This window comes from Cladophialophora immunda (assembly GCF_000835495.1).
Source record: "Cladophialophora immunda strain CBS 83496 unplaced genomic scaffold supercont1.2, whole genome shotgun sequence".
Classification (NCBI taxonomy): Eukaryota; Fungi; Ascomycota; class Eurotiomycetes; order Chaetothyriales; family Herpotrichiellaceae; genus Cladophialophora; species Cladophialophora immunda.
In genome coordinates this window covers 4,721,093-4,733,616 of record NW_015622542.1, presented here as the reverse complement: position 1 = coordinate 4,733,616, position 12,524 = coordinate 4,721,093, and the positions used below count along the sequence as shown (strand labels likewise).

Sequence of the window (12,524 nt, the reverse complement as noted above, 5' to 3'; positions counted from 1 at the left end):
CCTCTTTGAAAGTCTGTAGCATAGCAGGACAGCAACACGAAACAGTGACGAACAGGCAACCTAGCAACATTCGTGTAACCCCTCCAAGCGCCCAGGCACACAGGGACACCAAAGTTAACCATCGACAAGCCAGTGGGACAAGCTTCTGGCCCCCAACACCTTCTGCGGTCTAGATTACTCATTTAAAACAGCGGCTTCAACCGGCGGGTGTACTAGCACTCGTATTCGGGATTTCCCATTGAGTTGGAACCAGTTATTGGTCAGCTGTCGATCACCTCGGGCACTGCAATATATGTACCTGGGCACGGGGACATCGTGCTTCGTGACAAGTCTGAGATATACCGAGTGCTGAAATATGGTTCTTCGACGCCTTCTCCAGGCTGGAGGCTTTTTGGTGATTTGAATGTCATTCCATTGACCTGGATGCTCATCCAGCTCTTGCGAAGGATCCCACCTTGCAAGAACCGGCTGAGATTGTTGATTTCAATCTTGTCAATATGATCAATCTCAACAATATATCTGTCGGCTACGTGTCTGGTATCATTGCTGCGGCCATCTTTGTTGGTAGGCAGCATGACCTGGCCTCAACTGAGAGTCGCAGATCACTAATTGCTATATTCAGTTCAGCTATTCGTTCCCACGGCCCTGCCAGTCATTCTTCTTGGACTTCTCGAAGAGAAGAACTCCGCCGCAACTACATCGGCAGTTGGGTGGTACGTAGAAGCACTGCTTGCCCAATACGAAAAGTTTGAATTGATCACCTTGCTAGGTCCGTTGTCGGTCGATTCCTGCATTCCTCCTACTGGCCAACTATTCTCTCAGGAGACACTGCTGCGACCTCGAAAGTCCCTGCGCGCGTGGTGACCATTGCGGCACTGAAGACTTTCTTCACCATTCTGATCGGTGTTGCTGCCATTGTAACACCACTTGGTCTATACCAAGACATCCTCTCGAGCCAAAGAGAAACCGCATCCGTCTTCCACTATATCGCTGATAAATCCGAATTTGGGTACGGAACTCCCCCCAGGACCTACCTTCCTTGGAGTCGCATATGCGGAGGGTTCAGTCCTGCGAACTGTCCGAACTCCCCTCAGACCATAACTTATATCACAAATGCGACAGGAGAATATTGGTCAGCCGATTACTACGACTCTCATGTGCATCAATATGTCATTGATGTATTCGAAAGCGGCCTCTCGACGCAGAACAGATCTGTCTCGAGCATATTTGACATCCAGTCAAGATCATACACCTGGTCTCAAATCAACAACAACCCTGGTGCACTAGCACCAGATAATGGATCGTCGTACCCTGTTAGCGCCTTCCGACAAATTTCGACCATGGTGCTGGATGATGACTACATTGCCATTGAGGGCCTCGTGGTGGACATGAAGAATGGTGGAATCGGCTTCAGGAATCACAGTGCGCCGCCCGTGTCGCCATTTGGAAGCACATGGTCCGAAGATCTCCTCTTTGTTGAGCCGGAATCGCTCTGTGTCGATACGAATCTGACCCTGGATTTCACTATCCCTATTTCCAGTACCTCTGGATATCAAGTCTCAGACCTGGTGCTGACAGATCGAGGGGGTTTTGCCAATCTCATCAAGGAATACCCGGTTTGGGACCGGGGAGATACACAGAAGAACCCAGACCTCTATTTGCGCGCATACAAGGCAGCCTGGATCAACAACGTGTGGTCCATGGCCTTCATGAACGTGACAAACTTTGCCAACCAAAGCGATCCCGGCTCCCATGCCTTTGAGTACCTCAAATCTCATGTCGGAAAGACATTCCCTCTCATGAGCCCCAATTCAACCGGGATTCTGGGCATGGCATCGTCTCTGGGTCCTGATTTCCTCACTTCGTCCAGCCTTTATGGATACTACCTAAATGGTCTCGACCAGGGAACGGGAATATATGACAATACCAGTTCCCTGTTCAACTTTACCTCGCCATCCGACATTCCATCAGTTCCACCGCTATATCCAAATCCGTTTGGAGTCACTTCATCCAACTTTTCCAGTGCCGGTAAGTCTAAATCCTTCAATTTTCATTTGTTCGCTCAGTAACAAAAGCAGAACTTCTTTGTCAAGGCGCTGGGGGCCAAGATATTGCGAACATCACCAATTTTGCCGCTGCTTGTGGACTCCTTTACGGAGCGCCGCGACGAAGAGACGGGAGCGAGTCCGTTGTCTTTGAACCCGGTTCGAAATGGACTATCCCGTTGTACTCGTGCATCTCCACATCGAGAGCACGGATCAAGACTGTCACCTTCCGTTTTAACGGAAGCGACGATCTCTCTGCGCTGGCCGTCACTGGCATATCTGACAAGGTATACCCTAACGAGTCTTCCAAGCCGCTGTGGGGGGTCGAGAAGACAGACCAGATACTCGCCGACGTCAACATCCTGTGGGGTCTTCTGTCAAGACCGGACCAAGGCAACGTGAGTGTCACGACTTTGCGAAAAGAATTCCTTTATCTGCCTGGCTATGTTGGCGGAGGGGCCTCAGGTCCGTTCACCGTTGGCTATCAGAACCTACCGGGCGTCGATTTCCACGTCGGCGCTCTTGGGGCCCTCTTTTCCATCTCCACCTACGCAGGCGACAGCACCGCCGACTACTCTGGCAAAACCAATCTGGCCATGTACAGGCTCTGGCAAGATCTGTCTCGCACCCCTGCCAACGCCGCCAGAATATTGAATCTCATTTGGACCGACGTGGCGGCTAACTCGGTCGTTGGGACGAAAAGTTTGCAACCGCCGCTGCCGCAGCAAACCCTCCAGAAACGCGACGGCAGCTCTTCGCCAGACGATGCGGCCCTCTTGGTTCCGGTGACCGTGTACGAGCGTCGTGTAAGGTACCACATGGTCTACGGCATCCCGGCGCTAATGACAGCCTTCGGGACACTGTGCGTCTTGATTGCTGTGCTGGTCGTTTTGTGTCTGGGCCGAGCCGGCACCACGAAGATGCGCAGATATCTTGACCGGACGTCACCAGGGCGCCTCGCCACCTCACAACTCTACACTAAGCCGTCAGCAACGGATAAGTCTGACAAAGGACCTGATAGCAGCCGCTCAACAAAAGATTGGCTCAAAACTCAGGGCTGGAAGCAGATCACTCTTTCCGAGGCCGAGGACGGCTCTATTGTCGTGGAGGATCTGCAAGCCGAATGTGCACAGCCCTCGGTGAAAACGATAACCCAATATCCAGATAAGAGCCTCGTGGTCGAGCCTGCTGAGCCCGGGGACAGTACCAAGTAAATAGTAGTATACCTATTTGAGCAGATGAACCTAATGATTACAATGAAGATGACTACCACGGCGCGTAGAATGAACCCAAGAAACTCAGTGCTATACAGAATTGGAGAAATCAATAGCTTTGGCCCCCACGCCGTGCAACGGGGACTTTGCCGTAGCCAAACTCGATGTTCCGTTCCCCCGTCGTGATAGGCAGATCTACACATAACAGCGCAGCGGTTATCTTCGGATCAACACCTGGCACCAGGTTTCACCTACAACCCAATGTAAAAAGTGCAAGACGGTCAAATTTGTTCAACTTGGCTGGGACAAAAGCCCAAGTTGTAGGACTCGTGCCAGACGGCTCGAATCTGCAATGGAAGGCTGGCCCCACGAGACTGGTAAGTACCCACCATCCAGAACCCAGATCCATCCATACCATCATCATCGACCACACGGGCCGTGGAGCTCTGTGCGTTGCTCGAATCCACTGACGGGAACAAACGCAAAGTATCTCCAGGGACCCTATGCCAGCGAGATGAACCTGCACAGGACGAAGAATGGCTGTGCGCTGAAGAACTCGGATGGATCTGGGACGGTGACGGCCATGAGGACGGCCTCGAGCAGTCGTTGTTCCAACTCCCTGCTGAAGCCAGGCCGGCGCGGGAGGTGAACTTGAAGGCAGATCGAGCACACAGGGCCCTCCTCTCTGACCCCGGTACGCTTGTGTTGTTGCTTCTGCTCTTGTCCACCTTTTGTGTCGTTGCGGCCCCGGGCCCTAACATCTGACGAACAGGAATCGACATGACCACGGCTCTATCGCTTTGCAAGACCAACTCGGACGCGTCCACGCCATCAAGTGAATCTATCGTCTGTCTGGAGGATCACCAACCAGGCTACGCCTACGGCGAAGGCCTTCCCGTTGCGACGGCCAACGCAGAACTGTTTGAACCGGCAGAGCCGCGTGTTCTTACAAGGGTTCCTGAGACCTTGATCGGCGAACTTGGACGACTACTACCGAAGGAATTGCGCGACAAGGTCGTGGTGTTGTATTTCCGCCACGTTCACCCCCTTTGTCCGGTCGTGGATGAGTACGAATTTGCCAAAATATACCGTGAGTGCAGACGGGAAAGAGATTTATTCCTCCGATTCGACGTCATGCTCTTCATGGCTATGATGTTTGTGGGATTTGCGGTCAGTTGAGCCCCCTTGCTCTGGCAGAAGCCCAACCTTTCTCTCCCCTTTCCAATGCGAAGCTTCTCACATCTGCACGTAGCACGTGGAAAAGTCAGAGCTGGCGAAAAGCTCCGTCTCGACCATCCTTGAAGGCCAAAACGCATTGCTCGGGCACGTCAAGGTATGTGTGCATGCAACGATTCTTCTTCGATCCGGAGGGGAGTGAGAATATGGCTGTTAAATACCTGAGATGTGGTATCTAGTCACTGTACAACAACAGTTTCACCTCGACGAATCCCACGACCCTGACCTGCGTCTGCGTGTTGCTTAGCTACTGGAGCCCCTTCAACCTAGACACCCAGGTGAACTCTCGCTGGGTGGCCCGGGCCTTTCTCCACGCCAGGCAAGCCAGGCTGGAGGATCCGGACTACGACAGCGGCACAATGTTCTCGCGGCGCAAGATCATCTGGTGGTGCTGCGTCCTGCGGGACCGTCTGGTCAGTGTCGGGCTCCGACGCCTCCATCGCCTGCACAAGGTCGAATCGCGCTGGGGACCAGTCACAACCATGGACTTTGGCGCCGAAGCCGTCCTGCCGCAGTTCATGGGGGCGGAATCGAAGCGGATCATGATGGCGGCGTTCATTTGGATGTGCGATCTGACGCAGTTGATCAACGACATCGGCACGTTCCACGTGGACCGCAAGTTCCAGCGGGAATGGCGCGATGTCTCCTCATCTGGGGATTCAGACCACGACTTGCTGCTGGACGAAATGTTGCAGTGTTCGGCCTATGAATCTCGACTCAAGGAGTGGAAAGTCAGGTTCAAACAAGACATGGCCGGTGCCATGGCTCGGGAGTCCGTAGACATGAGCAAGGTACCATTGCGCATGCCGCAGCTGGTCAACCTGTACGTCGAGCTTCAACTGCCTCTATACGTCGAGCCCTTTGACCATTTCGTCTGTTTGCTGACAGTGGACATAGTTCGCTCTTTGCCGCTCTCTATCGACCGTACTTGAAGGTTATTCAACCAGAATCCCGCTTTGGAACGCAATTCCGCACTCTGGCAGCCGCAAAGGTGAAGGAAGCATCTGCCAAAGTCGTAAAGACAGTATACAAGATCTTCTCTGAAAGCAGAGTCGAGCATGTCCCACTTGCCATGTGAGTACAATACAGGCTTTTCTGCTGCACATGAGAGTGAACCCACACGTCATGTACCTTGGCTAACGGGGGTCTGTCACAAAACCATTAGTACCGCCTGGATCGCCCTGCCTCTGGCCGTATGTGAGCTGGACTGGCATGCTACTGGGGGGAAATCTTCGTGTCTCAGCGTTAACCAGCGTTCGGACATTATGATCTCGTTGAATGCCTTGGCCGAGCGCCTCTGCGGTGTCCAACCCACGTACCGCCTTCTAAGCTGGGTCTCAAGCCTCATATCAAACCAGGGGCAACATTCTCCCTCGCGAGCCACGAAACGGGCCCGATCCGCGGGCCCCGATGTCCGCATTCCGCATGCGAAGCCTGTGGCTTCTCCGGGCGAAGAGGAAGATTCAGAAATCCTGGATCTTGTGGCCGGGGCAGTTGACTTGTCTCTTTCCAGCGACGAGAAAATGTAAAATGACTATGTAATGTTCGAGTAGAGACAAGTGGCGAAAAGGTATTGGCGAGCCTCGCACAACTTCCACAGCTGTCGTATACGTTCGTAATCGTGGGGGACGGAGATGCGGTCGAGATGAGACTTTGTCACTTTAGATATAATTGCTTCTGGGCTAGGGAAACTGCCCTCCTTGTTCTAAATTGCTCAGATCCGTGAAAGGCGTCGCTAGGTGAGCCAACAAGTCTGTGTCCGCGGCCAAGTCTAAGTTCCACTCTGGCACTGCTGGGGTGTTTATGAATCTGGAGAGCAACCTCGCTGGCTGTTCTGCCAGCTGCGTATTTTCCGAAATGTCCTTGAAAGCATCCAACAGGGACGAAAGGTGCTGTTTCTCTGACTCCCGTTCGGGTCCGTTCTCCACGTCGTAGATTTCCGCGGCCAGTGTGGCTGATGCAACCCCAAGGAACAAGACTACCCGAGGGCCCAAGTGAGACAGTTGATAGCGTTGCCGGTAGTGGCTAAGGACCTCAGATAGTCTGACCGCATTCTTCAAGCATATAGATCGAGAAATGGACGACAGCGGTGTTGCCGGCGAGAAGGACTCTTCACCCACGCTGGTATCAGTCATGCGATAGCCCGCCTTTTGCCGATGTAAGACGATCAGCGTGGAATGGTAACACATTCTGAACAAATAGTGAGCACGTTTTCTTTCCAGGGGAAGAAGTCTCTCTCGTCAGGCAGGGGTTCTTGCTGCGGCAGGCGCCGTGCGCAGTGAATAACACCGCAAACACGTCCATCCGGTGTGAATAAAGACTTACAATAATGCGAAGAATTCTGCCGGAGGCGGAGACCGGCTCTTTGACGTGCATCTCAAATCCCACGGAAGCCCACAGTACCAGTCATGGCATTCTGCGTCCAATCTAGCTAACGATTCCAATTCGAGTGTACGGTCAGTATTTGACATCGAAGACCGCTCTAGGGTAATGGCCGCTGTGGAAATCCGCATCAAGTCGACCCAGATATCACGGATGGATACCCTTGACTGAGAATATGCGTCATAAGGTCCCTGTTGCGGCAGTTCCTTGGACAGGAACTTCTCGATGTGCTCGTGTTGTCCTGGCGGTCGACAGGGTCTTGGGTTGTCGAGGATATACCAAAGCCTAAGATCAGATCAGTCAAAACACGCGATGGTTTTCCTGGTTCAAGTGGCAAGTCCGCACTGAGAGGTGACGGTATAGAAAGTTACCGTGCGCCAGATGGCCTCCTGAGCCAGCGGCGAGGTTGTTGCAGGTAGGGTAATCGACATCCCGAGCATCTGATTCAACGTCTCTCCTGCTTTGACTGAACGAGGTGAGGTTAGCTTGGGATATTCCAAGGATATTTGAGCCGTGAACAGGTGGCTCACAGAGTGGGAACCTTACAGTGGAGTGTGCTGGCTTGCGCCAAGTTCCCGATGGCGCATTCTAGATCTGCGAACAACAAAAGACTTTGCACGCTTGCCAGACTGTTGTCCTGATTGTCTTCGACACGGAGCTTCTGGCGTGCTGTCGAGTGAAGTTGACGTTGTCGCGAGGAGCTAACAGCGCTAGAACAGCGGGCTGCTATCGCAATCATGCACATCTGAAGCGCTCGTGAGTAGTATCGAGGCCTTTTTGATGCTCGGTCGGCTATAAACAAAGGCTTTATCACCAGAGGAAACACTGCGTTTTGGCCCGACCAGTAAGCTTCCTCCAGCAGCACATCTTCCTCTTGGGAGGTTGTGCTTTGAGATAACGGCAACGACTCGTCTCCAAGTAATAGGTCGGCATTGCTTGCTCTCCAGTCATCAAGCCCTCCCGAGTGTAGAGGCTCTTCACCCGTTGTTGGCATTTCAAAGGATATTTCGCGAAGCGGCTCTAGATGCGGACTTGGTGACACGTCTTCGTCACTGGCCGGCGGCGGCTCCTGATCATTGTTGGCTGGCCCGACCACCACGGGGTTTTGATGCCCCATTTGTTGAACAAACGACTCGAGATGCCGAATGCGATCTTGCAACACATTGACATACGCTCGAGACAGCTTACTATCATTCGCTGTCAGCCAACCACGGCCACGATCCGTTCGGGGGTGGTCTCACTGTTTGCGGCGATCATCGTTCAGAATGATGCATTCCAATTTGTGATCCCGACAAGAAGTACATGCTTCTTCACCTTCGCTTATAACACACTTTCAGACATTAGTGGCAGCTCCTACTGTGTGGCTATCTTTTTGCGCTTGCATCTACCTTGACTTTCTTCTGGCGGCATGCGGCGCATGCTACCGTTGCGCGGGTGATTTTTCGTGCTTCTGAACTTTCGCCGGCAACATTTCGCATCTTGTCTCATTCGGGCGTTGATCTAGGCAGGGCAAACAAGACTGCAAGCTGCAAGATCCAGACTTGAGTTATTCCCTGCAGATTCGAGAGTTCCGACAATGAAGAGCAGCGCGGTTGATGACGGAGCCAGTGCTGAACCCCACACGACGTTCCGTACGGGGAATCGGGGATGGGAATGATGAGGGGCTAGTGGCCTTCCGAGTTTCCTCGGACATGCGTGGCGGATGTCGGCCAGCCGCTGTTCGCGCCGTCTGGGCCAACACTTGTATTCTACGCAATAAAACCACTTAATCATCACAGCCTTGCGCGGATGGAGTCGCTGGGGTACTCTTCCCTACTACAATATACAGAGCTGAGCAATTCCTCCATTATTCCGAGGCGAACAGTGATCGCTTGAACCTATCATGCCTATTAACAATGGAGCAAAGTTATTGTAACGGTATCTCGAATGTTGATCAAATGCTAGGATAGAGGAAGAAGGGGTGTTAGCGAGTGATGCCAGATGTTGAGTCGCACCAACTAAAATATCGAAGAGGACAGTCAGAAATGTATTGCCCAGGTGCCGAATAAGCTCAATTCTGACTCAAAAGGAGTCTGCACATAGACCGGGCATGAATTCTCCTGTGGACCCGAAGAGAGTCAAAACAGGTTCCCTTAAGAGAACAATGTTCCACTGCTATAAAGCTGCACCTTCAAGCATCCCGTTGGGCTCTGGCGGATTGGAGAATCCACTTACACGCTGGCAGCACCTGAACCACCTGCGGCGTATCAACCAAACAAAACAATTAACAATGATGTGGAGCGTAAGAGACACCTGTCAGAGCACTGAAGTATCTGAAATTTACATTGGGCCAAGATTTCTGAGAGTCGTCCTTAGATTTGCTCCGACTCAATCGAGAGGGGACAGATAAAGCCGTCCGAACCCCTCGAGGGTCATGGTGATGCCGTGCCTTGCTTTGAAGAGGTGATTAGCATCTGGACTGTCTCCATGTGCATTTATTGGGTCTGGTTCTTACAACAGTCCACTTCTGTTTGACAGGGGCGGAAGGATATCATGAATGAGGCAGAGACACTTGGTGGACTCGCCCATCCGGAATTTGAATTTCCGGGGCCGAGGCTCCCTCTCATGCTGCCGGACTGCAGGCTAACTGGATCCTAACTGCAATGATTATTGGCTAAGCCGATTAGGCTTTACTATCCTAGGACTAGTCCACCTACTTTGGGCTAGGTCGCTCTGCCTTATCCACTCACGGTGCTCTACGTTGCAGACAAAATACGACCAAGTACCTCCTTCAGGCAATACCCTCGTCCTCGGGCTCTGCAACCCCTGCTATCCTATTCGAGTCGTTTCGAAGAGGCTCTACACTGCACCGGTGTACTCATACCGTTCCATCTCAGGTAAGATAGTTTTTGACCTTGACCTCCGCTTGTAATTGCAGGAAGACCCCTTCGTCGTGGCCAGGGATGACTCTTCCCTTGGTTATCTTCTGGAGCTGCTTCAGGCGCTGAGTGCTATTGAACCATGCTGGATGATCACGAGCTAGCCAGCCCTGCGGGATCCCATCACGCCACTATCAAATGGGGAAGGGTTAGATTCAGTACTCCCATTTATTGATGGATCGGAAGAAAGGGACCAACTCACGTTCTCGATGACATGGCAATGATCGCTGACGAAGAAGAAAGTGCCGCTGTCCAAAAGATTGAGCTGGAGCCCGATGAGACCTGAACGAGATGAGTATCAGCCTTGCTACGTTAAGGAAGCTTTGGTTGTTAGCGCTATGGATGGAATCTAGGGCGAGATTACCGTCTGTGTGTCCCGGCAGGTGGTGCAGGGTAATGCCCTGGCAGAAGTCGAAGGTCCGATCGTCGAAAACCTTCCAGTTGAGGTCGAGCCTGATTGATATACTCGTGAGCGGAAACGGTTCAACAGTGATCATGGATGTGAAATAAAGGAGAAAGAAAGCTCTCATCCGTACCTCATGTAATGCTTAAGGTATACGAGGTCGTCGGCACCGGTGGCGATGGACCAATATGCAGACCTCAACTCTTTATCATGAACCCATATTTCGACATCCTTCCGGTCGAAGAATTGGTCTAGCCCGCCCGCATGGTCGAGGTGGAGATGGCCGATGATGATCTTCTTGATCTCCTCGAGCTTGTGTCCCGTGGCCTCAACGGCGGCTTTGAGCTCGTGCTCTGGCTTGTACTCGATGCGCGAGAAGACATCCGCCACGGCCGGTCCCCAGACGGTGGGATAGTCCACGCCGCTCCCGGTCTCCCAGAGGATGAGCCCCTCGTGCGGATGATCAATCAACACGCAGTACATTGGCAACCGGCGACGTTTGTTGACGAAGCTTTTGTCTCGGGTGCTCATTGTGCTCGTATTGGCGCCACGCACGACCCAGCCATCGTCGGCTTCGAGCCAGCCAACCTCGAGCAGATACATCCGTGTACCTTCTGGGCAGACATTCGAGACCTTTGCGGCCACTGCGCCAGCTTCGATTGCTTTCTGAATGGCAGACATATTTGTTGACATTTATGGTGATGTAGGCAATATGACAAACAGTGTATTGTTGGGGAAGAACAGGGGAGAGCAATATCAAGTTAGAGTGAAGTAATGAAATGAAAGAAACATGGAGTGTACCCAGTACTTATACTCCTTCAGGACCACGTCCTAAACTTTGGATCGATGAATAACGACTATGAGGGACTATCCCCGTGCAACTGAAACTACCTCCCCGGATCTGTTGTCTTCCCCAGATCTCCCCGCTGTTCAACTGGTAGATTCCTACACCATCCCTCGGCTTGAAGGAGGACGGCATGTAAAATAAGGGTGTATATTTCCGTAGTCCTGCATATCTGGTGCATCTGAGCGTGTCGGGAAGCCTAGGCATAGCCATGGTCAGCTCTCCGATTGGGTGTTTGCTCCGTATGAAATCATTTGTAGCTCTTTCTGAATGCATATCTACTCTTGGGAGCTCCATCGACACTACAGTCCACAGTTTTGTGCAACGATCTTTGTAGCGTCCGCTATATAGTGGAAAGTATCGCTCTCTACAGGGACGGATTTTCCAGATTTGTGCTAGGAAATTTAGACGCCTTCTTCTTCTCATCCTGTCTCTCGTATTCAGGGGGCTGTGAGCAAGGTACGACGAACTCGGCACCTGAAGAGATCACTAAATATTAACTCTTAGAAGCAGAAGGCCAGATACCATGGTAACGACATGGAGATACTAGATACCGCGGGACCTTTTGCCAAGTATTTGGAAGCAATTCGGCTGTGAACGAATTACTCTATCACTTGCGGGTTAGAGCCTTTCATATATGTCTGCTTATCTGCCAGGTCATGTTTTACCGCTGATTCCTTTTGCTCTACTATCTTAATTGTGATTTAAGAATGCGGACGATTTGCTTCTCGTGCCACAATACTCTGCTCTCTACCTGTTGTCTATACCCTTTGATCACAGTCTTTGGTCGCGGAGTGGGCGAACGAGAAGCAATTCGTGTTGTCTTTCTCAGAGACTCAATACCCAGCCACTGCAGGGGAAAGTAAAAAGAAAGAAGCCCCAACCCACTCACAGCCTCGCTTTGACCGTGGACGAGTCCTTGGCTGCCCATTCTCGTATGAGCTTTCGTTGGATCTTTCCACTGGGACTTTTTGGCACCTCTTCAATAAAAATCACTCCGCCGGTGAGATACTTGTGCTTTGCCACCCTGCCCTGCAGCCATTGTGCAAGACCATCAGCAGATAGCTTCCCCTTGGACTTGTCTTTCAGCACCACGTATGCTCTGGGCGCCTCGTCGCCATCTCGTCCGACCTTGACACCCACCACTGCCGCGTCGGCAACGGCGTCATGCTCCAGAAGCGCTGCTTCCAGCTCGGCCGGCGCAACTTGCAAACCCTTGACCTTGATCAGCTCCTTTTTCCGATCCACGATCCAGTAGAGGCCTTCATTGTTCCTGACAGCGATGTCTCCAGTCCGGAGGAACCCATCCTGGTCAAAGAGGTCACGAGTTGCCCCTTCATTCCTCCAGTAGCCCTGGCATATATTGGGCCCACGCACGTGGATCTCGCCTCTTTCGCCCGCGGCGACCTCCGCCCCGGAATCATCCAGCAGTTTGATCTCACAGTTGGGATCGATGTAGCCGACACTGCCACTTCGATCGTC

General features: G+C 52.3%; 2 protein-coding genes across 2 annotated transcripts; both read left to right on the top strand.

Annotated features, from left to right (window-relative positions):
* Positions 1 to 497: 497 nt before the first annotated feature.
* Positions 498 to 3,259, top strand: PV07_03904 (uncharacterized protein; the record flags this gene model as incomplete). The annotated part of the gene is made up of 4 exons (XM_016390665.1): positions 498 to 564; positions 623 to 713; positions 770 to 2,028; positions 2,079 to 3,259. 4 exons carry the CDS (start codon positions 498 to 500, stop codon positions 3,257 to 3,259), a joined length of 2,598 nt encoding a protein of 865 aa, XP_016252567.1.
* A 285-nt stretch (positions 3,260 to 3,544) lies between these two features.
* Positions 3,545 to 6,140, top strand: PV07_03903 (uncharacterized protein). Its single transcript, XM_016390664.1, has 7 exons — positions 3,545 to 3,636; positions 3,747 to 3,953; positions 4,032 to 4,429; positions 4,512 to 4,592; positions 4,675 to 5,318; positions 5,393 to 5,569; positions 5,661 to 6,140. The coding sequence occupies exons 1-7, from the start codon at positions 3,612 to 3,614 to the stop codon at positions 6,022 to 6,024; spliced, it is 1,896 nt and encodes a 631-aa protein (XP_016252566.1). The 5' UTR covers positions 3,545 to 3,611; the 3' UTR covers positions 6,025 to 6,140.
* The last annotated feature ends 6,384 nt before the right edge of the window (positions 6,141 to 12,524 follow it).

Bases quoted from the DNA above. Each gene is read 5' to 3' on its own strand.
- PV07_03903 (XM_016390664.1), top strand. From the start codon at position 3,612: ATGGAAGGCTGGCCCCACGAGACTG. The intron at 3,954-4,031 runs GTACGCTTGTGT...TCTGACGAACAG, and splicing joins GGCCCTCCTCTCTGACCCCG to GAATCGACATGACCACGGCT. The intron at 5,570-5,660 runs GTGAGTACAATA...CAAAACCATTAG, and splicing joins GAGCATGTCCCACTTGCCAT to TACCGCCTGGATCGCCCTGC.